Source organism: Ictidomys tridecemlineatus, chromosome 3 (assembly GCF_052094955.1).
Source record: "Ictidomys tridecemlineatus isolate mIctTri1 chromosome 3, mIctTri1.hap1, whole genome shotgun sequence".
Taxonomy (NCBI): Eukaryota; Metazoa; Chordata; class Mammalia; order Rodentia; family Sciuridae; genus Ictidomys; species Ictidomys tridecemlineatus.
The window spans coordinates 84,806,017-84,828,808 of record NC_135479.1 but is presented as its reverse complement, the minus strand read 5'-3'; the positions used below and the strand labels follow the sequence as shown (position 1 = coordinate 84,828,808).

Sequence of the window (22,792 nt, the reverse complement as noted above, 5' to 3'; positions counted from 1 at the left end):
GCATTGTGTAGTAGAACAACAAATGATCTGCATTTGCAGACTTCGAAAATGTATTTTACCACTTCGTAACTATGGGCAAAAATAAAATGTTGAGGCTGTTTCTTCAATGATAAGGGGGTGATGTTATCACAGCACTCAAAGTGTGGCTCATATGAGCTAATATATAGGGAAATCCCTTGTAAACAATAAAAGTACCCTAATGATTTCAGGCAAGTTACTAAGGAAACACCTGGGATGATAACAGCCAAAGTAAATTGTTACACTGTGTGAATATACGAATACATTAACAAATCCCACCATAATGTACAAGTATAATGCACTAATAAAATTATGGAAAAAGAATAAGTCCCAGATTATGCTATATTCCAAGCACTCATATAGATTTAGGTTGTAAAACAAACAACCAAGGCCAAAAAAAAAAAATCAACTAAATTGCCCTTGAAATTTCCTTAAATTGCTAATCAAGTGCAAGATGCATGACTTATTTAGGAAGTTTTATTCTACCAACGTTTATGAACTACTGAAACAGACTTCTATAGATTGAATACTTATTTCCCCCCTGAAATTCATGTTGAAATCCTAACCTTCAATGTTGGAAGTGGGACCCTTGGGAGGTGGTTAGGTCATAAGGCCAGAACCCTTATGAATAGGATTAGGGCCCTTACAAAAAAGACCCCAACCATACATAGTCTGAGAACTCAACAAAAAGACAGCCATCTGTGAGCCAAGGAACAGCCCTCCCCAGACACTGAATCTGCTGGCACCTTTTTTTTTTTTTTGGACTTCACAGCCTACAAAACCACAAGAAGTCAATTTTTCTGTTATTTATAAGCTACCCAGACTGTGGTACTTTTGTTATAGCAGCCTAAACTAACACATAGACTTAAGAAAAGAACAAAAAGGAAGTCTCTCTACCCAACTCTGGACATCCCAATCATCCCACGTCAAACAACTGTAGTCTCTTGAGTTGAATGGGACACCAGTGAGAAATTATAAAGACTTCTTGCTTATAGGAAGAATTTACTCATTCTTTTCTAATATTGAACTTCTAAAACTTAACATTTGTTACTAGATGTGCTTCCTGTTATAAGGTGTAAACAAGAAAATTATGGAGTCTCACCCTGGGACAAGTATACAAAGAAGACTGCTATTATACATACACACACACACACACACACACACACACACACTCTCTCTCTCTCTCTCTCTCTCTATCTCAGTTTTAAACCTATTTCAGGCTGAAAATATTATTATTATTATTATTATTTTACTTTTTTATTTGTTTGTTTGCTTTTTGTGGTACTGGGAATCAAACCCAGGGCCTTGTGCATGTGAAGCAAGCACTCTACCAACTGAGCCATATCCCCAGCCCCATTGTATATTTTTAATTTACGGGATAATATGGTAGGTGCTGGGAATAGAGAGATAAGAGTCCTCAAGGGGCTCATAGCACCAAAAGAAAGACATGAAAGCAAATAAGTTACAAGTATAACCTGTAACACATGCATAAAAGTGAGTGTTAAATAAAAAGTTGAGGGCTGGGAATGTGGCTCAGGCGGTAGCGCGCTCCTCTGGCATGCCTGCGGCCCGGGTTCGATCCTCAGCACCCCATACAAACAAAGATGTTGTGTCCACCGAGAACTAAGAAATAAATATTAAAAAAAAAAATTCTCTCTCTCTCTCTCTCTCTCTCTCTCTCTCTCTCTCTCTCTCTCTAAAATAAAATAAAATAAAATAAAAAGTTGAAGATATAATTAATCAACACTAGAGTTGGGATGGAAGATAATGTCTAAGCAGTTAAGATGATTAACCTAAAGATTAGTACTAGTTTTCCAGGTGAAAAAGGGAGAGAGAGAGAAAAAAAAAGGAGAGAGAAAAAAAAGATAAGTACTCTAGGAAGACAGCATAATATATACATACAAAAGAGAATTCTGAAGCAATAAGGTGTGTTCAAGAAAGAAAATGCAATTTAGTATTATAATCATGTTGCATACAGTTGGGAATACAAAACAATGCTGAAGTAGTTTTGATGATGTTGTTGTTTTGCCATACTGGAGGACTGAATCCAGGGTCTCATCCTGCATGCTATGCATGACCTCTACAACTGAGTTACATTCTCGGCCTGAAGTAGTATTCTATAATCTAGTCAATAAGATTTTTAACAGTTATAAAAGGCAATGTTCTAGAAAATAAGTAAAAGCAAAAAAAAAAAGTCTATTTTTGCAAGAGCTTATATAAAAAAGCAATAAACATAATTTTTAAAAGGTATATTAGAATATTAGTATATCAGAAGATGTACAGTATGAGAAAAATGTTCAACAGCATATTTTATTTCCAAGTCCTCATACCACAACTACAGTATCACCAGCTAGGAACAAGGGAGAATGGAGGGGAGGGAGGGAGAGGGAGAGGGAGAGGGAGAGGGAGAGGGAGGGAGAAGAGAGGGAGGAAGAAGAGAGAGAGAGAGAGAAAGGGAGAGGGTTGGAGGGAGGGAGGGAGGGGTATAATAAGATACACAAACCACTCAGAAAGTCCCATGCCCCCAGTAGCTCTGAACAGGTGCAGTACTATTCCCTATGATATATTCTGTATATCTGTGGAAGCAATTTTGGCTGTTACAATGACAAGGTACCTCTGATATTTAGTGACCAAGAACTAAGGATACTATATGTCCTGGGACAGCAGGCTCATATCCCGCAACTTTGCCAAATCCAGTCATGTCTAGAATCTAATTCCATTCTACATATAAACACAAAATACATTGTGTACCATGTTAATGCATGATTTTCCAAGAATGCAATTCCTACATGAATAAAGAAAAGGTTATATTTTATTTTATTGGGAAGTTTACCAAACATTCAGACTTTTCAGAAAGTCATATAAAAAATGACTATGGGGGGGGGGGTTGGGGTTGTGGCTCAGTGGTAGAGCACTTGCCTAGCACTTGCCTAGCACGTGCAAGGACCTGGGTTCGATCCTTACTCAGTACCACATATAAATAAATTAATTAAATAAAGGTATTGTGTCTAACTACAACTAAAAAATAAATATTAAAAAAAATTACTATTGGGCTGGGGCTGTGAGGCACTGGGTTCAATCCTCAGCACCACATAAAAATAAAGATACTGTGTGTTAATCCACAATTAAAATAATATTTTTAAAAATGACTTTTTATTATATTTAAATAATTGCATGCCTTTATCAGTCTGCAGAGTGCTGTCACATTCACAGTCAAATTGTGTACATTTGCAAAAATATCACTACTTTATTATTTTCTGGTATAGTAGTACCTGAGCACTCACACATTTGTTATATTGTAAATTCATTTACTGTTTTTCTCCCTTAATTCAGCTGGAATATTATGCCAACTTTGAAAGTTCCTGCTCTGAGAGTCAGAGGCTTTGTGGTTGGAGTAGCTCTTCACCTTCCAGGATAAGAACATAAACCGCCAATGATGTGCTGAGAGAGAAAGAAGAATGTGCTATCTGCAGTACAGTTACCTTAATTACTGTAATGTGCCTAAATAGTAAGGCTGCCTTCTCAGTGTAACCCTCTGTGCTTAAGAACTTTCATTTTGTGTGCTTTGTATTCACTACACAGAATAAGCACTTTTTTAAAAGATGCAGATGTATACTACAGTTCCCTGATAAAGCTGAAAACAATTTTGAATAAAGTATTTTAAGTTAAAAAAATAAAAATAAATAAATTATATGTGAGGATAATTAACTTATCTATGCATTTCGTTTTGGGAAAGCCAAGGAGTCACCACAAAATAATTATAAGAGTGTGACTGATAAGGTTGGTAATCATTCACTAAAACAGCTCTTAATGAGCCAGTCAACTGAGAGCCCCCAAATCTGTTTTGTATCCCCAAAATAGCGTAAAACTAAAATTTTGAGTTTCTTTTTTTTTTTTTTTTTTTTGCACTCGGGATTGAACCGAGGAGTGCTTAACTACTGAGCAACATCCCCAGTCCTTTTTTATATTTTATTTAGAGACAGAGTCTCACTGAGAGGCTTAGGGCCCTGCTAAATTGCTGAGGCTAGCTTCCAATTCATGATCCTCCTGCCTCAGCCTCCCAAACCACTGGGATTACAGGAAAAATTTGAGTTTCTAATGCTTCCAAAACCCTCAATCCAAAAAAAAATTTCCTTTGGTCAGTATGACAATTTTCTAAAATGCCAAATAAATGCACTGCTTGGATCAGCTACAATTTCACAATATTTATTTTAAAACCTGGGGACACTTACCGGTTCATACTTGTTCCTAGAGAAGACTGCCACAATCCAGAATATCAGAAACCAATATGTTAGAGTGGCATTTTACTAAATTGTGCTTTAATTTCAAATTGCACATTTCCCTTTTTGTTCTGCTTACATTCTTGTAAGCTCATGCAAGATGCAAAAATCTGTCACTTGAAGAGTTCTGGTAATGTAAGTGCTTCTCTTGACATAGGATTAATTTCAAATTGCTAGACAATTCTTTCCTTGTGTTGAAAAGAAAAAAACCTCCATTTGGAACAATACTAAAAAAGGATGATAATATCATAAGATACCCTTTACTTGCAGGCAGCTACGATGCCTTTCCTATGTATTCCAAAATTCCTACTTGCCTACAAACCAAGAAAAAAAAAAAAAAAAGAAGGAAGAAAATGTTCAAGCACTATTTAAAAATCCAAGATTTTGGTGTAGGTTTTTATTGTTTGTTTTTCTTGTTGCTGTTGTTTGGTTGCTTTGTTTTGTTCTTCATATTTTGGTAAACTTCTGGCCCTATTAGAAACCAATCAGATCTAAAACATTTGTTTTATACTTCTCACAGAGTAATTTTGCAATTATTTTTATCCTTACTTTTTTTTCTTATGGGACTACCTCTTCAGTATTTCTGGAGTTTCACAGCATCCTCTCTCCCCAGATTAAGCAAAGCTTTGGTGTTTTGTAGCCTCAAACAACTGTGGAAAGTTTCAAAATGTCACTTCACAGTTTAGCTGGACCCCATCAATGTGGAATGTAACGTACTTAGATCAATTAAGATTTGTAGAACGTAATCTGATTTGATTTCAAATACCGATATGAAAATACTAAAAAATATAATTTTTATTTAGTGTACTTGTATAAGAAGAACTCTGACCTCTCAATAGACTGAAAAACACTTTGAATGTTAAAAAATTTTATTAAAAATAAGTTTCATCAGAGCTGATAAAATTTGAACATGAAATTCTAAAACAGAAAGCTGAGCACACAATTCTGTTTTTAAAAAGAGATAATTTGTAGATCTGACCTTGCCACATAACATATGACAGCAAGAAAGTCAATTATCTCCAGTTCTGTTTTCCCCAATAATAAATGACAAGGGTGAACTAAAGATTATTTGCAGGTTTTTTCAGGCAAAGAATCCATAATTTTATATCACAGAAGGAGGAGTATTTTTTTTTTCATAAAAGAAAAGCCAGAAAACAGCTAGATAAAAGGGATATGAAGAGGAACCTTTCCCTTTTTTCTGGAGTTTTCAGTGTGATAGCACATTCTTCTAGCCCTGTTCACTATTAACAAGTACTATTAACAACATGCTTTTATGGTCACAAAAACTAAAAGCAATTTAGCATTCGTGCATCTAAAATCAAGTACTATGATATTTTTCCTCTTAAGTGTGGTGCAAATCACAAAGAGATATATGAGTCTAAATGATCTTTAAAGCTTCTTCTCCCTATTAAAAATTGTGTTCATTAACTTTCAATGTAGATGAGAAAGCCTGAACTGAGGGCCAAGAAGAGATCATCCTAGAGAGAGTGAATGAACTAAGCACCTATGGTGCAAAAAAAGAATAATATGGAAGTCCAAGGGAACAAAAACCACCTCTGGACAGCATATATAGAGTGACAGGCTTGTGAGGAGTTTTACAAAGACTGAGATATTCTCTAGGTTAGATGAGGTTCATTTAGATGCCTCCGAAGATAAGATAGTCAGGAAGTACAATGAGATGCATTCAAATACTTACTTCTCAATCCTGATACAGGTGTGGTATTGTCCTGGACTACATACAACAATGATTTAAATTATAATTCAAGATTACAACCATGTAATGATTTAAGAGATCCTGGGTACCATTTTATATGGTACACCTCAGCAGTAGTATTGTTCAGCCAGGCCAGCTGCTTCCTGACAATAAAGGGCCTTATTTGCTTCAGATGCTTACAGGCAGTACTACCCTTGCCTTGGAGCTATCCATGGTGCTTGACTCAGACTCAGCTGTCTCTTCTAACAGTTAATCCATTCGCTTTCTTATCATAATACCTTTCAGGATCTATCTAACCTCTCATATATATTGTGGCTTATCATGGCAATATCATGACTGACATTTGAGCTGTGCCTAGTCCAGTTTGTTCCCAAACACCTTACTTTGTCCTGGCTTGGATCTCCAGCTAACCCAGCTCTGCACCCCAGACCCGGGATGACAACTGCTTAAACAAACCCATTTCTTAAGATACAGAACATCTTGGGGGAGATCACCAGCATATGCTGGACCAAAAAAAAAAAAAAAAAAAAAAAAATCACTTCAGAACCAAGTCATGATACCTTACACAAGTTTTAAAACCTTATTGTTATAATCTTTACCATTCTGAAATGCTTTAAAATGACTTAAGTTTTGGTGACTAACATTGCACTGGGGCAAGCAAAGGAGTTAATTCAAGAATAGGAGTTAATTCAAGAGAGTCTATAAACTCCTTGAAATTATGCAATTTTTCAGGCATATATGTGTTTTTCTGAGGAAGAGGGTGTGGAAATGTCTAGAAAGGCTAAGAACCAATGATCAACATGTTGATAACTCTCAGTTAATGATCACTATCCCAGATTTAAGCACTCAACCTTTATATTCAACTGCCCAAATAAGCATCTGGAAGAAAACACTTCAAACTCAGCATGCCCCAAAATTAAACTCATTTTTCCTCCTTACTCCCCCAATACATTCTTCTCCTGATCAGCTCCATCTCCATAAATGATACTACCTAGACGAAAAGGTAAAACTTCTGTGAGCCATGTTTGGTCATAATGAGGACTCTTTCCTTTTCCTTGTTCCTCTTATCCCATCAGTCACCACTCAGAGTGTTTTGAAAATCTAATTTAATCCCTACCTCCATGAAAGCAAAATAATGTGTTTTATAATCATATTCAGGTGGTACAGCTCTCCAAGTATTAACAGAGCTGAAAATTCCTCCCACTAGATCATGATTTTTATTTATAATATGAAGCATAACACTGTCCCTCCCCTAATACCTACATTATGAATATGCCAAAGAATGAAGTTAACTCTTTATTCTTCTTATTTTATGGAATTCATCAAAGTGATTGGTGGGGTGGGGGGATAACCTGCAAAACTGTTCTCAGTTGAAATACCTTTAATCCCTATCTAAACAATTCCAGGCATCACAGAGCCACCATTCAGCGAAGACAGCTTTCCAACTTCCAGGGGATAACAGGAATTTGATTTTGTCAAATAATACTATATTTGTACCCAGAAGTCAACATGGCAGATGTTACTGGAAAACAATTGCCAAACCAGAAATTTTTTAAAAAAGAAAAAGACACAAGTCAAAATAACTGCAATCCCTGACCCCTGGCACTAAGTATTTTAAAATGTAATGAGAATGGGAGGCAATAGGAAGGCCAGCTCTTCAGGAAAAATCTGAAGACTCTACATTAAGGTATTTCTGATTCTTGATGTTAAAGGACTTCCTGCACTAAGTATCCAATTTCAGGTGACAATCTTTCCTTAAAGACATAGCAAGATGTGCTAAATATACAATGAGCACCCCTATTCTTCACACTTCATCACTAAAGATCAGGAAGTTCCTGTTGATTCATTTCATTTTTAACATATTTTTATTTATTTATTTTTATATGGTGTTGCTGAGAATTGAACCCAGTGCCTCACAGGTGCAAGCGCTCTGCCACTGAGCTACAGTTCCAGCTCTTGATTCATTTCTTTCAGGATCACCTCCTGACACATGCTGTGGTTTGTAGAGTGAACTAATGGCAAACTTGAAGATACACTGAAACAATTTCATTTTGCATTTATTATGAAAAACTAGGAAAGGTCAAATTATGCTCTGAGTACAGAGCATAATTTTAAGTAAGTTTAAGTTCACAGAAATTTTTTTTCTAATTATTGTCAATTGCCTACTTAAGAGAATAAATCAATATGTAGTGATAGGCAAGGTCAACAACATGCTAACAGCTGTCAAGACAGAATAAAATCAAGGAATACCTAAACTTCAAATATCCTACGTAGGTCCAATAGCTGCTTATCATAAAAAGTACAATGGCACTGGCAAAGACTGCAAAGAAGGCACTTAAGGGTTGAAGTTGTGGCTCCATGGTAGAGCACTTGCCTAGCATGTGTGAGGCACTGGGTTTGATCCTCAGCACCACATAAAAATAAATACATAAAGGCTGGGGTTGTGGCTCAGTGGTACAGTGCTTGCCTAATATGTATGAGGCACTGGGTTCACTTCTCAGCACCACATATAAATAAATAAAATAAAGGTCCATTGACAACTTAAATAAATAAATAAATAAATTTTCCATCTACAACAACAAAAATCCTAATGCTGACTTTAGAACATCTCCAGAGAGTGATAAAGGTGAAAGACAGTCTTTTGTTATTAAAAAAAAAAAAAAGCAATTAAAATCCACAAGTGTCTTAGCTGTCTATACTAGTCTACAATGTATCATTTAACCCAATACAAAGTGACCAAACTAAAATGTAATCATCCTCTGTTCAGGGGCGCAAAATTTCATTTCCTTATGTCTAATTTATTGATTTTTTAAAAAATAGGTGTAAGAATCCTTCAGTGGTCCAAGGTTCTGTGGACTTTTCCCTGTTATACTCTAAAAAAGTTTTATTTCATGCTTCACAATAAAATCTATGATCCACTTTGAGCTACTTTTGGTAATCAGGTATGAAGTTGAGATCAAGTTTGTTTGTTTGTTTGTTTGTTTGTTTTCTGGAGGGTGCTAGGGATTGGATACAGGGTTTTGCTCTACAGCAAAGCTACACCTCTGACCTCAAGGTTCATTTTTTAACCTACAATTAAGGGGATGAAAAGACAACTTGCAGACCCAGAGAAAATACTTAAACAACCTATATCACAAAGTGCTCATATCTAAAATACATAAAGAGTTTTCAAAATTCAATAGTCAAAAAGAACAGTGAGAAAACTGGCAAAATAAGAAATATTTCACCAGAGGATAAGTGGATAGCAAATATGCAATGAAAAGATTTATACATTACAAATCATTATGGAAAGAAATGCAAATTAAGACCATGATATCACTGCACATCTATTAGAACAGTTGAAGTAGAAAAGTAACAATATCAAATGCTAGTGAGTATGCAGAGAAACTGAATCTCTCATACACTACCGGTAGAAATATAAAATGGTACATCCACTCTGGGAAAGTTCATCAAGCTAAACACACATTTACCATTGAGGTAATAATTGCACTGCTGGGCATTTATCTCAGACACCTCAACTTACGTCTACACAAAGACGTATATACAAATGCTCAAAGCAGGTTATAATAATCAGAAACTGGAAACAACCAAAATGTCCAACAGATGAATAATTAAACAGTGGTACACCTATACCAAGGGATGCTACTCAGCCTGATTCAAGGAACAAACTATTGATACCTGCAACTAGGATGGATCTCAAAAACATTATGCTTAGTGACAAAAGTCAATTTCAAAAAGTTACATATTGTTTGATTCCATTATAGAAAACAACAAAATTACAGAGATGGAGCTGGGCAGTGGCACATGGCATACCCCTATAATCCCAGCAGTTTGGGAGGCTGAGGAAGGAGGAGCATTGAGTTCAAAACCAAGTCAGCAATTTAGTGAGGCCATAAGCAACTCAGTGAGACCCTGTCTCTAAACATATATAAAAAAGAATGGGAATGTGACTCAGTGGTCTCAGTGGTTAAGTGCCTCTGAGTTCAATCCCTATTACCCGCCCGGAAAAAACTATAGAGATTGAGAACAGATTAGTAGTTGTCAGAAATTAAGGGCAGTGGGAGGGAGGGAGATGGGAGGAGTGTCAGGCAGGTATGACTGTAAAGAGGTAGAAGGAAGGAGATCCTTGTGGTAATGGAATAGTTCTGTATCTTAGTAGCGGTGGCTACATGAATATACTCTTGAGATAAAATGATACAGAAATATGTACATACTTATCCCAGTTTCCTGGTTCTGACACTGTACTATAATTATGTACGATGTAACCAATGAAAGAACCTGAGTGAAGTATACACAGGGACCCCACTGTACTTTGCAATTTCCTGTGAATTTATACTTATTCCAAAATAAAAAGTTGTTAATATGAACTCAACATAAAACAATCCAAAAGTCTGGAAAGCATAGAAGGAATCTGCAAATTTGCTGACAAGAATGAGGTTGTAATGCTAAATGCAAACCAAAGAGGAATAGAGTGGCCATATGCCATCTAAAAAAGAGTTGGATAGTTTGTTCAACTCCCAAAACAGTTCAATCAACCATTTACTGACTACCTGGTATTTGCAAGACATAGTGTTTTAAGCAATTATAGGGTTAAAAGATTGAGCACTTAGCTCTGAATTAATTTACTCTCTAAGACAAGGGCCTCCACAAAAGCAGTGTTCCTTCACCTGGAATGTTGTTTTGCCTTTTTTTTTTTTCTTCTTCTTCTTCTCTAGTTGGTTCTTACTCATCCTTGAACCCTCACTCAGCGTCACTTCTTCAGGGAAATTCTCCTAGATCTTCTCATTGCCCACCATATTAGATCAGTTTCTTGTATTACATGTTTGAACAGCACCCTATATGTTTCATTCATAATACTAATCACCAGTCATGAACAATTGTGTGATTATTTGATATCACTTTCCCCGCTGGGCTAAAATCTCTGAAGGGACATAGGTCTGTGTGTCTCATCAATGTATTCCAAACCCAATGCCATGCCTGGCAAATGACAAAAGCTCAAAACATATTAGATAATAAATCCATGCAAAGATGTAGTTCATATGTACAAATGAACAGACAATAAGCTACTGGAATTTGGAAGAAACTATCTATTTCAACCTGAGAGGCCAGTTTATATGGAATAAAAGATTCATGTAGATGATAAAGAAACTTGAAGTCTAGCCTTTCAACAACAGGAACCTACCAAAGAACTAAAATGAGATTGGTGGTCCAATGTGTTCTTTAGAAGAATTAATGTGAAAATGGACTTGAACTGAGAAAGTAAGGGGGCAATAAAAATAATTAGCCAGCTATGGTGGAGCATGCCTATAGCCCTAGCTACTTAGAATTATAAGGTTCATGGTTCACATGAACTCATGAACCTAAGACCAGTAACATATTAAGACCTTCATCTCAAAATAATTAATTTTTTAACTAAAATGACCCTGTAGGATTAAAAGGATACTGCGATAGTGCAGGACACAAAATGATAAGGTCCTGAATTAGAGTGGCCATGGAAATAGAAAAATGTGAGAAACACTAAGAATAAAGGAACAACAGAGCTTAACAACTGATTAGATAGGGAGGAATGAAAAGGGGAAGAGTCAATGATTCAGGAGATTCAACATCGAAAGACAGTACCAATAACCGAAGTTGAAAAGTCATGACTAAGTCCTCTTAGAAGAAATGTGCTTTGTTGGAAGTGATGGGGACATCCACACAATTTAAGATATGAGATCAGACATAGGAGAAAAGTCAAGATTGGCAATGTAGAAGTGTGAACTGAGGGGTTAAGGTTGGAAGAACAATGAAGTTTCTCAGGAAGAAGGTGTAATGGGTCTTGGATGGAAATCACTTAAGATGATTTGATTGTCCCTTGGTCAATTTATGCATTTATCAAACTCAAGAGTAATCCAGATAATCAGCTTCTTGACAGCATTTCTGATATCCTCCTTGCCTTCCCTAAAGCACGTAATATACAACTTTGTACTTAATCTGGTACATAACAAGTAGCTTTTTAAAGGAATCAACCATTCAATTTCTGATTGACATAAAAAATGCTGCCATACATAGTAGTCTGAAAGGAAGAAGCTTCACTTTCAATTAGTAAAATCACTGAACTTAGTTTAAATCAATTATCCAAAGCTTTGGGAAATCAGAGCTTTGGATAAATTATTTAAAGTAAATTCATTGAAATAATAAGAAAATGAAACAAATGAAAATTTTCAACTATATACACTCCAACTCAAAAAGTAAAGAAGCATCAGGTGAATTGAAGGATAAGGAATCTAAATGACAAAACTGAGGATAGTAAAAAAATACATATATAAAATATTTTTTACAAATGAGGAAGAAGTCATTGACCTGCTCTCCCAAAAAACATGGGAGTCAAAATGGGCTAATGTACTAATCTGCTTCAATACTTGAGTAGCCAGGCCTCGTGGCCTGGGCCTGTAATCATAGCAGCTCAAGTGGCTGAGGCAGGAGAATCGGGAGTCCAAAGCCCGCAGCAATGGCAAGGCACTAAGCTACTCAGTGAGACCCTGTCTCTAAATAAAACCCAATATAGGGCTGGGGATATGGTTCAGTGGTGGAGTGCCCCTGAGTTCAATCCCTCAAAAAAAAAAAAAAAAAAAAAATCCCAATACTTGAGTGAACAGTAGTAGTAGTAGTAGTTTAAACATAAGAAAAGCTAATAAAATGGATTGGGAGACAAATTTGTTGACGGCCTTCCAAAATTAAATTACCACTGTATTGCCAAATTAAGCCCTCTCAAGGCTGCAGTCTGCCACTTAACGCTAACCCTGAATCAAGCAATGTCCTACGTGTTTTTAGGTAGGCCTGCTCCTGGGAGAAGTCAGGGTAAAGAAACCAGCTGGAGTTATGGCAACTCCAGGAACCTGACAAGTCGTCTATAATCCAACTACCCTCTCAGCATTAGACTGCCTTCCATGAGTTTAAAAGATGGTCATTCTTTGTCTACATGTTTCCAACAACAGCAAATGAACCACTGATAAACTGACCATTCTGACAGTCAGACAAGTAAGATTGGTGCTAAAGCCTAAGAAGTTATCTCTCAGTAACTTTCTCTATTGGTCTCATTTTTTTCAAGGACAACACAGAGAAAGATGAATGTTGTCGTCCACTTTTCGTTTAACTTAAAAAAAAAAAACTAGGTATTGCTTCTTAGCATATCAATGTGTTCCTTCTCTTAATAATGGGGATATCTAACCATTCCCCTTAAAGAGAGGAGGAATATCAGCCACAGGGAACAGAGCCGTGACCTCCGGAGCAGAGCTCGGACAGGGGGTTTAAATAACCACACACGTACGTGTACACACACACACACACACACACACACACACACACACACGAGTTGCAGCTGATTTATGAAATCTCCATTGCCAAGAGGCAAGCTCCAGCCAGTACCCAGGTGCTGGGACACGACAGAAGACACACGGACCTGCCTGGCGGCTCGGAGGCTGCGGGGGCCAACGAGCCTGCACCTCTTCTGGCCAAAGCCCAGGGGAGCTGAGTGGGCGCTGGTTCCCAGGCCGGCGGCAAGCCCCACAGGACAGCGCTCCCGGCCCGGGAGAAGCGGCATCGCCGGGAAGGCTCAGTGAAACGCCTGGCCAAACCTAAGCCTGCGCCGCTGGGCCGGCTGCCGATAGCCCAATCCCCCCGCCTGTCGCACGCCGTGCTGGGAGCCCGCACTGGTGAGAGCTCCCGGAGTGGTCTCCGCCGGGGTCCCGTCTATCAGCCGTCCACCCTCCCTCACTCCCGGCCCAAGCCCCAACCAGAGGACACCGCAGGGGGTGGTGCCCAGGAGACGCACCGCGCTTGGGGGAATACGGCGGGCGGGTCCCGGGCTCCCCGGCAGGAAGGCGGCCGCAGCGGGTCACTCACCGAGAGGACGCTCATGCGGATTGGGGTCTCCAACAGGCACGCCATCTTGAGCCTTCCCACCCGGCTGCTGCCGGCGCCGGCGCGGGGGCCGGCACTTTCGACAGCCAACTACTGGGCCAACGGCAGGAGCCTCTGCAGAAAGTCAGGCAGGTAGACGAGACCGACCACTCTCTGGATGCCGCTCAAGTATGGAAGGGCCCGCAGAAGGGCGAACAAAGGGGATCGTCTCCAAGAGCCTCCTTACGAATCGTCCTCTCTGAAACGGCAGCTACTGTCAGCCTGGGTCAGAGGTGGGCGCGGGCAGCGGATTCCGCATGCGCAAAGATCTGCCGGCCCCACCTGCCGCTCGTGGTGGGTGGAGCCTCGGGGGCGGAGTCTCGCTCTGGCGTTGCGAGCTGTCCAGACTGATAAATTGCATTTTATGCGTTCCGGTATTCATATTCCGGAAAACTAGTATGTGGTGCCACCTACATAGTTTGAAGTTCACATTCATTATCTCTCCATTTGCACCGAACTCTCAGCGTCTTTAGCATCTCCATTTTATAGGTAGGGAAACTGTGATCTCAAAACCAAGGTTTCTGCCGCCAAGAACCGTGATTATTTCACGATCCAGCCCTTAACAGTGACCTGCTTTAGCGTGGAGTGCCCGACCTATTTATTCTGGTATAGTGTTAAGAATAGACACTCTGGAGCAAAAACGCTTGGGTTTAACCCTCGCTGTTTCTCTTACTGGCTGCCTTGCGTTACCTTGAACAGGTTACTTAACCTCCTTGGGTTTCGGTTCCTCCTCTGTAAAATCAATTTTATAAGAATAGAGGAACTATTCTATGAAGCACTTAGAAAATGTCTGGAATCTTAGAAAGCATTACACAATATACATGTGAGTATTTCTGAAGCCTCTATGTCAAGTTGGGGGAAAATGGGTCAAATATCTGAATTGTTCATACTGGAACACTCCCGATAACTGAAGTCAAACAAAAGTACGTCCTTAATTATATTTTCCGATTAATTCAAATCTCCTACTCCTTCATGTGAGGTTGGGCGCTCGAGCTTATGTGAAACACTGCTCTTGACTCAATGGACCGGTTTCACCTTCCTGCTTATTGCAACCAGTAGGGTTTTCACAGGATGAGTGCAATGAGCCTATTACATTACTTGTCTTTCCTTCCATTTCTTTAGCCACTCCCTAATCCGTGCTATTACCTCTCCCTTGAACTAAAGCAGTAGCCTTCCAACTGGTCTGAGCTTTACCTCTGTTCTGTCTTCCCACTGTACTTGACTTCTAAATGCATGGTAACATTTATCATACTTGTTTATGGATCTGTTTGCCTTTAAAAATGTTGTGTTCCCAGAAGGCAGGAATTATATTTTAGACAACCTTGCTATAACTATTTCCCAAGCTCCGAAAGTCTGCATACTACCTACACAATCTCTGCCAATATGCACCCAGGAATTATTAATTATTCAATATTTTTCTTTAAAGCCAATTTTAACACATTTAAAAATTTTAGCCTCATCCTAAACCATAAAAATCAAGTTTATAAAGCACTCTATTTTTATTCTAGTGCATTAACATCCATAACTATTAAAAAAAAAGTTTAAATGCCCATCCTATAACATTTAAAATCATGTCACATATTGCAAACCACAACCTGGCAGCGCATAACTTACACATAGCATACAAAACTATTAATTTAATTTTCAGTTAACTATTGTATGATGCAGTCATTATAGCTTTATGCAATTTAAGCTCATCAGTTCACTCAAGCTATACGTCTGGCAGGGAAGCCCCACCCCAAGTATGCCATAGGTGATCCCTCCCCCAAATCTTCACGCATCACTTTTTCTTGCAGCTACCAATATATTGTACAATATATTGTTATTGTATTGTTTTTTCTCAATTATACTAGTTTGTCTCCTCATCAGGCAATAGGGATTTTATCTCCTAGGACTTTTATCTCACTGTCTAACATAGTCGTTTACAAAATGTTTGCTGAATCTCTGGCTTAGTTTGAGATGGGGACATATATACTACATATATGTACATATATACTAAATATCTATTACATTCCAGGTACTTTGCCCAGGAGTGGGAGTACAATTATGAGCAAGATGGATCTTTCAAGAAAGAGCAAAAGAGAAATAAGTGCAAACAAGGTTAGAATGTAGGGACAAAGATGTAGATACAGGTAGTTTATTTGGGGAGTACTTCCAGGGTACAGAATTGATCGGTTAGAGAGAGTGAAAAAAAGGAAAAGTCAATAAAAAGTCAATATAAAAGGGCACGGTTTATTCTTTGAGCACCTCTGGAAACACAAATTCCACCTTGGATTGTTCATCTTGAGGCTGGGGCATTGCCTACCACTCACCCTCATGCTGTATTGGTTGAGGATTTCCCCAGAGCTGTTAACTCCTACACCCCTGGATTGCACTTGTGCACAGAACAGAGAGGGCTTCCTTAAGCAGGTGTACAAAGGCAGAGTCTGAAGGTTTGCTCCTGTGGTAGGATACAGTCAGAATACATCTGATCTCACCCAGAATTGTCACTACAGCTGGAGCTGAAATGGGGGATGGGTGTGGGTAGGAAATGTGACCTGAGGCATCCAATATCTCTGCTATCAGGCTTCCCTGTTTTATTCAAGAGACTAACATGGCCATTTTATGTGATACAAGCATTGAATAGGAAACCTCTAAATTTGAGGGTCAGAAATATTGTTTTCAGTTCAACTTTGCTGCTAAATAACTTTAGGTAGAGTTTGAATATAAGCAAGAGTAGAAATTGAGGGGTAAGAAGAAATCTGATTCCGCCTCCACATAAGGAGGAAACAGTTAATTTTGGTACTGCACTGAGGGGAGGCAAACACCCACACCAACTTCCTTGCAAATGAAACTTCTCTCTCTCAGAGCAGTATTAATTTCTGAAAAATAATGACAAGAATGAGAGTTTAATGATGAAAAATAGAATACAGAACAAGAAATAAGTTGCCAGGGGAAATATCTGGGAAGCATTTAAAAATAGTTATATAGAACTTCCCCAAATGCATAATAAACTATATATTTAAAAGTAAAAACATATCTATGTAAAACTAGAAAAGTTTAAAGGACAGAAAGATAGATGTAAACCAAAAACTTGGTGGTCTCAAAAGGGATATAGAAGAATCTTTTAAAAGATTTGAAAACAGGATAGTCTTTAATAAGAAAGATAAAATTAATTAACTGTGATACACAGGAGATACAATGAAGTTTAAAAGACATGAAAAAAGTTTACTTATTCAAGTGGCTATAAATAAAACCACCAGTAATGAGATGGACACCATGATATGCACTCAGAAAGATGCATCACTTCTATATAGGGGTTCTGCTAAAAATGCACATGTATAATTAATGAGGAAGCATCAAATAAACCTTAAGGGACATTCTATAAAATAACACACTTAAACCCTTCAAAAATGTCACTAAAGACAAAGGAAAACATGCCGGACGCTGTGGAATACATGTAATCCAAGTGGCTCAGCAGGCAGAAAGAAGCAGGAGAATCATGAGTTCAAAGCCAACCTCAGCAAAAAAAGCCAAGGTGCTAAGCTACTCAGTGAGACCCTGTCTCTAAATAAAATATAAAATAGGGCTGGATGTGGCTCAGTGTTCAAGTGCTTCTGAGTTCAATCCCTGGTACCAAAAAAAAAAAAAAAAAAAAGAGAGAGAGAAATTGTTCCAGATCAAAAGACAATAAAGTGATATAACAAATCAGGCAGCTTGTGAGCTAGGGTTGACTTTTGGACAAAGAAAACAATTGTTTTCTTAATGAAAAAGTAACTCATTTAGAAAATAATAATTTTAAAAATCTGTGGGATTTAGCCAAGGATCCTGGAAATTCGTTCACTAAGATAGATAAGACGAGTACATATATATATACATATGTACATATATACTAGATATCTATTACATTCCAGGTACTATGCCCAGGAGTGGGAATACAATTATGAGCAAGAGGGTCTTTCAGGCAAGAGCAAAAGAGAAATAAGTGCACACAAAGTTAGAATGTAGGGAGATAAGTGACAGAGTGCAACTCAGGGAGCATATAGAAAGGAAATCTCACCAGGACCAAGGTCACAGGAAGTCCTTCCGGTGGAGCTGGTACCCAAGTACTGACCTGAAATATAACCAGGAATGGACCAGGCAAAGCCCTATGTGTTACTCCTCACAGGGCCTGGCTTGACCAGAAATATTTCTCTAATTGTAGAATTAAAATAGTAATTCTCCGGATTTAGTAGTGGAAACACTAGTGGATCCTCCAAAAATTATCACCAGGACAAGAACTACCAAGTATTTCTGGGAAAAAAAGAGACATTCCAGAATCAGCTGGTCTGCTAAGAGCTATAGCATCTTCTGGATTGTAGAGATAAGAGAGATTCCCTCATCCTCTTCACACAACATAACCACTTTAGGAGGATGTTTCAAAATGGAGGAGCAAGAGTAATGAGCTAGGCAAAGTAAGTTTGATCTTTTCATCATTTATAACACAGGAATAGAATTTAGAGATCCTCAGAACACTAAACAAGAGATATTGTCTGTTTTTATCCTGCTGAAATCAGAATGTCTGACAAGATGTCTGACCAGTTGAGACTGAGAGATTACAGATATCACAGAACTCTTTTCCCCATTTGTGATTATTTGCCCCTCATTACAACTGCATCCTAGAGTTTCAGCACTAGAAATGCTCTCTCTCCCTAGTTTTCCTATAGAATTGGGAACCAGTAGGTAGTGATAGGTGTCAGAATAACTTAGTTCAATTTTAAGACACAGCAGATAAATGTTTTTCCTGATATTTGCAACATTTTGTTTATAAGACTGACTTGCAGGAATCCCAAGAGTTCACTCCTTTCTTTCATGAAGTTTCTGCCCAATGTCATCAGCAAGGTCTTCCTGAACGACTGTGTCTCAAGTATTCTACAATAATCCCTAACTCCTCATCTGCTGTATTTTAAATTATTCATTGTTTAAATACGTTTCTTCCTTCCTAACTTCTTTAGTTCTATTCAACTTTTATTTGACTGGATTTCATTATCACGTCATTTTTTTTTTCCCCAAGAAGGGGCCATGGGTGTTGTCTCCCTGAAATTCTTTCCATGTTCAAAAACATCTGCTTGTTGTCTTTTACATGAATGACATCTTAGCTGGTGCATCACACAGAAAAACAGAGCTCACATTAGGTAATTTAACAAAAAAGATTACAAATTATTGGAAAGACTAATTCCAGAGTCCATAACCACTGAAGGATTGGGATCTAGGTTGTCACTGTAGAGGTTCAGGCTTGTCTGCTGCCAGCATAAGAGCCAAAAGAAATAAGAAGTAGCTTTTATCTTTCGTTTATCTTCTATTCTCATACAACCCAAAACAAGTTGTCAAACCTAATCCAGACCCTGATTGGCAACGAAGTCCAAGAAATGTAATTTCTTAGCTTCTAATTCCTTCAATACAGACATAGAGAACTATATAATTATATATAGTTATATATAATTATATATAATTTAAAAGTAAGTTGAAGAAATTTTATCTTTTTCCCCTAAACATTGCAGTATTTCCTAAAATCAAGGAATTATATAAATGCACTAAAATGATCAATATTGGGAAATTAGTATTTTTATGATATTATCTAATTTGTAAACTTTTCCCAGATTTTGCCAATTACTCTAATAATGTCTTTTATGGTACCACAATGAATATCATGAATCTTTAGTTTCCTTTAATTTTTCATCTTTCTCTTTGTATTTTATGACTATAACATACAAGTATACACATATACAAATACACACGTCTTAAATATGTGCTACTTATTTTGCAAAATCTTTCTCAATTTCAGTTTGTCTGCTATTTTTCCAAGATTAGATTCAGATGTCAAAAACAAAATTACAATAAACTTTTCAAAAAGATCTTAGATGGCTTATGTGTGACTCTAGTCTTGGGCAACACTCCATTCTATAAAGTTGGATAAGTACCCTGATGGGCTGAGAGAGAAGGTATGCTTGATAGACAGAAGAGGACTAAGGAAAGCAGAAATAGAATGAAAAGCAGATGGTCAAAGTTGTTTTCTCTGTTAGGTTTAAAACAGAGGGACTTCCTTGAGTCTTAAAGAAAACTAAAACTGACTCAATTGGGGATTTCTCTATTACATTTTACTTTCTCCATTTCTTTGAAGGTCAGATAAACAAGTTAATTTTGCCTTGTTGGCATGAAACATTAGCATGAGTAACTCCATTTTGGTTTGATCTGTTGAGCCTAGTCCAGAAGGTCAGTCCAAACCAATGGCCTCCTATAAATTTCATTTCAGACAGGTTATGCACTTTTGGCAAGAGTACCACAGAAGTGATGTTGTGTCAGATTAGGGGCTCATGATGTGGATTTGTCAATTCTAGTGAGGTTAAATTTGATCATTCCGGCAACTTCTCTAGTGTAAAATTTCATATTTTCTCTTTGTTATTAATAAAGTATCTTTTGGAAAGATATTTTTACTATGTAAGTAGTCTCAAGTAATAGATATGTTAAGACTATGTAAGGAACCTGTTACTCTTCCAAGATTACCCTCCAAGTTAGCTATCATTGCAATTCTTATCTGAAACAATGATGATGATGATGATGATGATGATTGCTATATGATAATTTCTAATTCCCATTTTTCTTCTATATTTATCAATCAAATATTCTTGTGTAAATAAGAGATCTCCCTTCACCGGTATATTTTATTTATTTATACCAGTATAAAATAAGATGCTCTGAACTTATGGGTTTTGTCCTAGTAAACCTATCATAAATTGAAAACATCTTAAGTTCAAAGTGTATTTCATACACCTAACCTATTGTAACCTAAGCTTGTCATAGCTTACTACTGTTTGTTTACCCTTATGATTGCCTCACTGACTGGGAGCTGTAGCTTGTTGCTGCTGCCCAGCTTCGTGACATAGTATCATCATACTGTATATTGCTAGTTTTAAAAAGGATATAAAAACAAAATTAAATACAATTTCTACTCAATGCATATTGCTTTTACACATTGTAAAGTCAAAAAATCGTTGGTCAAACCAACATAAGTTGAGGAACATTTGTAATAGATTCCTATTTTATTCAATGATCTGTAGCTTGTTACTATGATACACACACACACACACACACACACACACACACACACACACACACACTAATTGGGTTAAGACTTTTACAACCCTATCATTTCTCCTCTGAACCTTCTTGCATTGTTTCACACGTGAGCTTTTGGGGAACACCTCACAATCAAACCTTAACAACGTATTTGATACTAAAGTTGTTCCAGATCTGCCAGTGGAAACACCTTCAATCTGGCATCTTTTGAAGTTCCCAGATCCTTTAAGTATTTCCTTAATTTCAAGCACAAGAAGATAATTCAGGCTCATTTTGTACTTTACTTGCCCTAGAATCAACCATTTCAACAAGCTGACCTGATTTCTTTTGAAATTGTATTTAGACATCAATATCTGGTGTGTACCTAAGAAAGTTTTGGGTTTCTTTCTTTTCTTTTCTTTTCTTTTAAGAGACTGAATCTTGTTATTTGCTCAAGTAGGCCCTGAACTCCCAGAGTAAAGCTGGTCTCCTGCTTTAGCTCCTGAGTAGCTGGGACTAGAGATATGTACCACTGTTCCTGGCATATTATATAAAATAAATGCCTAAAAAATAATTTAAAGGAGAAAAGGTTTATTTTGGCTTATGGTTCCAAAGTTTTCTGATAATGTTTGCTTGACTCCCTCCCTTTGGGCCTATGGTAAGGCAGTACATCATGACAGGAGCTCATGCTGAGAAGGCTGTCCACCTCATCACAGTTGGGAAGCAAAGGAGAAGAAGAACCACAGTCCCAATATCCCCTTCAAGGGCACATTCCCCAATGACCAACTGACTTCTACTAGGCCCTCTTCCACGCGGCCTGCGCAATGGTTTCATTAATGAGGTTCTAGGCATTAAGTTAGTTAGAAGAGATCGAAATAAAACACACAGACTCAGTTACCTTATTTCTATTGCTAGGTCCGAGACGGCTCCCCTCTCTGGTTCCCTCCTCTAACCACCCAGCAGGGCAGCAAGGATTACTCAGGGCTAGCAGGAGAGAGAGAGAGTGAACACGCCGGGGACTAGCCTTTTATTGGGGAACAAGAGATTCAGGGGAGAATTCCATCCCATGAAGGTTGAGGGGGGCTGCACTCCAAGGTCAGGGTCAGTGATTGGGTCCCCGGGGTCAGTGGTCAGGCACATCCCCACACGGATGGGCTCTCTCATCAGGAAAGGGTCGGGAAAGCTTCGACACAGCCAAAGTGCCTCAGGCCCTTAATGGGAGTCACCCAATCACGTGTTAGAATGGCTTCCTACAAGGCCCCACTTCCTAAAGGCTCCACCACCTCCCAATGGCACTGCAGCCTATTGAACAAGTCTTTAGCATATGAGGCTTTTAAGACCCAAACCATAATAGGATTAAATCCACGGCCTTGCACATGATAAGCATGCACCCAACCACCTAGCCAAAACCCCCTAAGAGGTCTTAAAAGGATGGGCATGGTGGCACTGCCTACAATCCCAGTGGCCTGGGAGGCTGAGGCAGGATATTTATGAGTTCAAAACCAGCCTCAGCAAAAACGTTAGGCACTAAACAACTCAGTGAGACCCTGTCTCTAAATAAAAATACAAAATAGGGCTGGGGATGTGGCTCAGTGGTTGAGTGCCCTTGAGTTCAAAACCCAGTACCCACACCCCCCCCAAAAAAAGAAGTTTTAAAAGCACTTCTGACAGACTCATTCTGGGTAATGCTCTTTATAGCATGTTTCCATAGTTGATATGTGGTTTCTTTTTTCACATGGCTCACTGTTAGGTGCATCTCTCTAGA

General features: G+C 38.1%; 1 protein-coding gene across 11 annotated transcripts in view; it reads right to left on the bottom strand.

Annotated features, from left to right (window-relative positions):
- Armc8 (armadillo repeat containing 8) overlaps positions 1-14,190 on the bottom strand; it is a 98,869-nt gene extending 84,679 nt beyond the window's left edge. For 4 of the 11 annotated variants that reach the window (XM_040269853.2, XM_078043383.1, XM_021728261.3 and 1 more), the window contains exon 1: positions 13,826-14,189. Coding sequence is in view for 2 of the 11 variants with exons in the window: in XM_040269852.2 (XP_040125786.1) it covers positions 13,897-13,941 (45 nt within the window). In the remaining 9 variants the exon portion in view is untranslated. Of the gene's footprint in view, positions 1-13,825 lie in introns of all 11 variants that reach the window. The other 7 variants (XR_013436536.1, XM_040269851.2, XM_013359871.4 and 4 more) reach the window with 5 other exon arrangements.
- Positions 14,191-22,792: the final 8,602 nt, after the last annotated feature.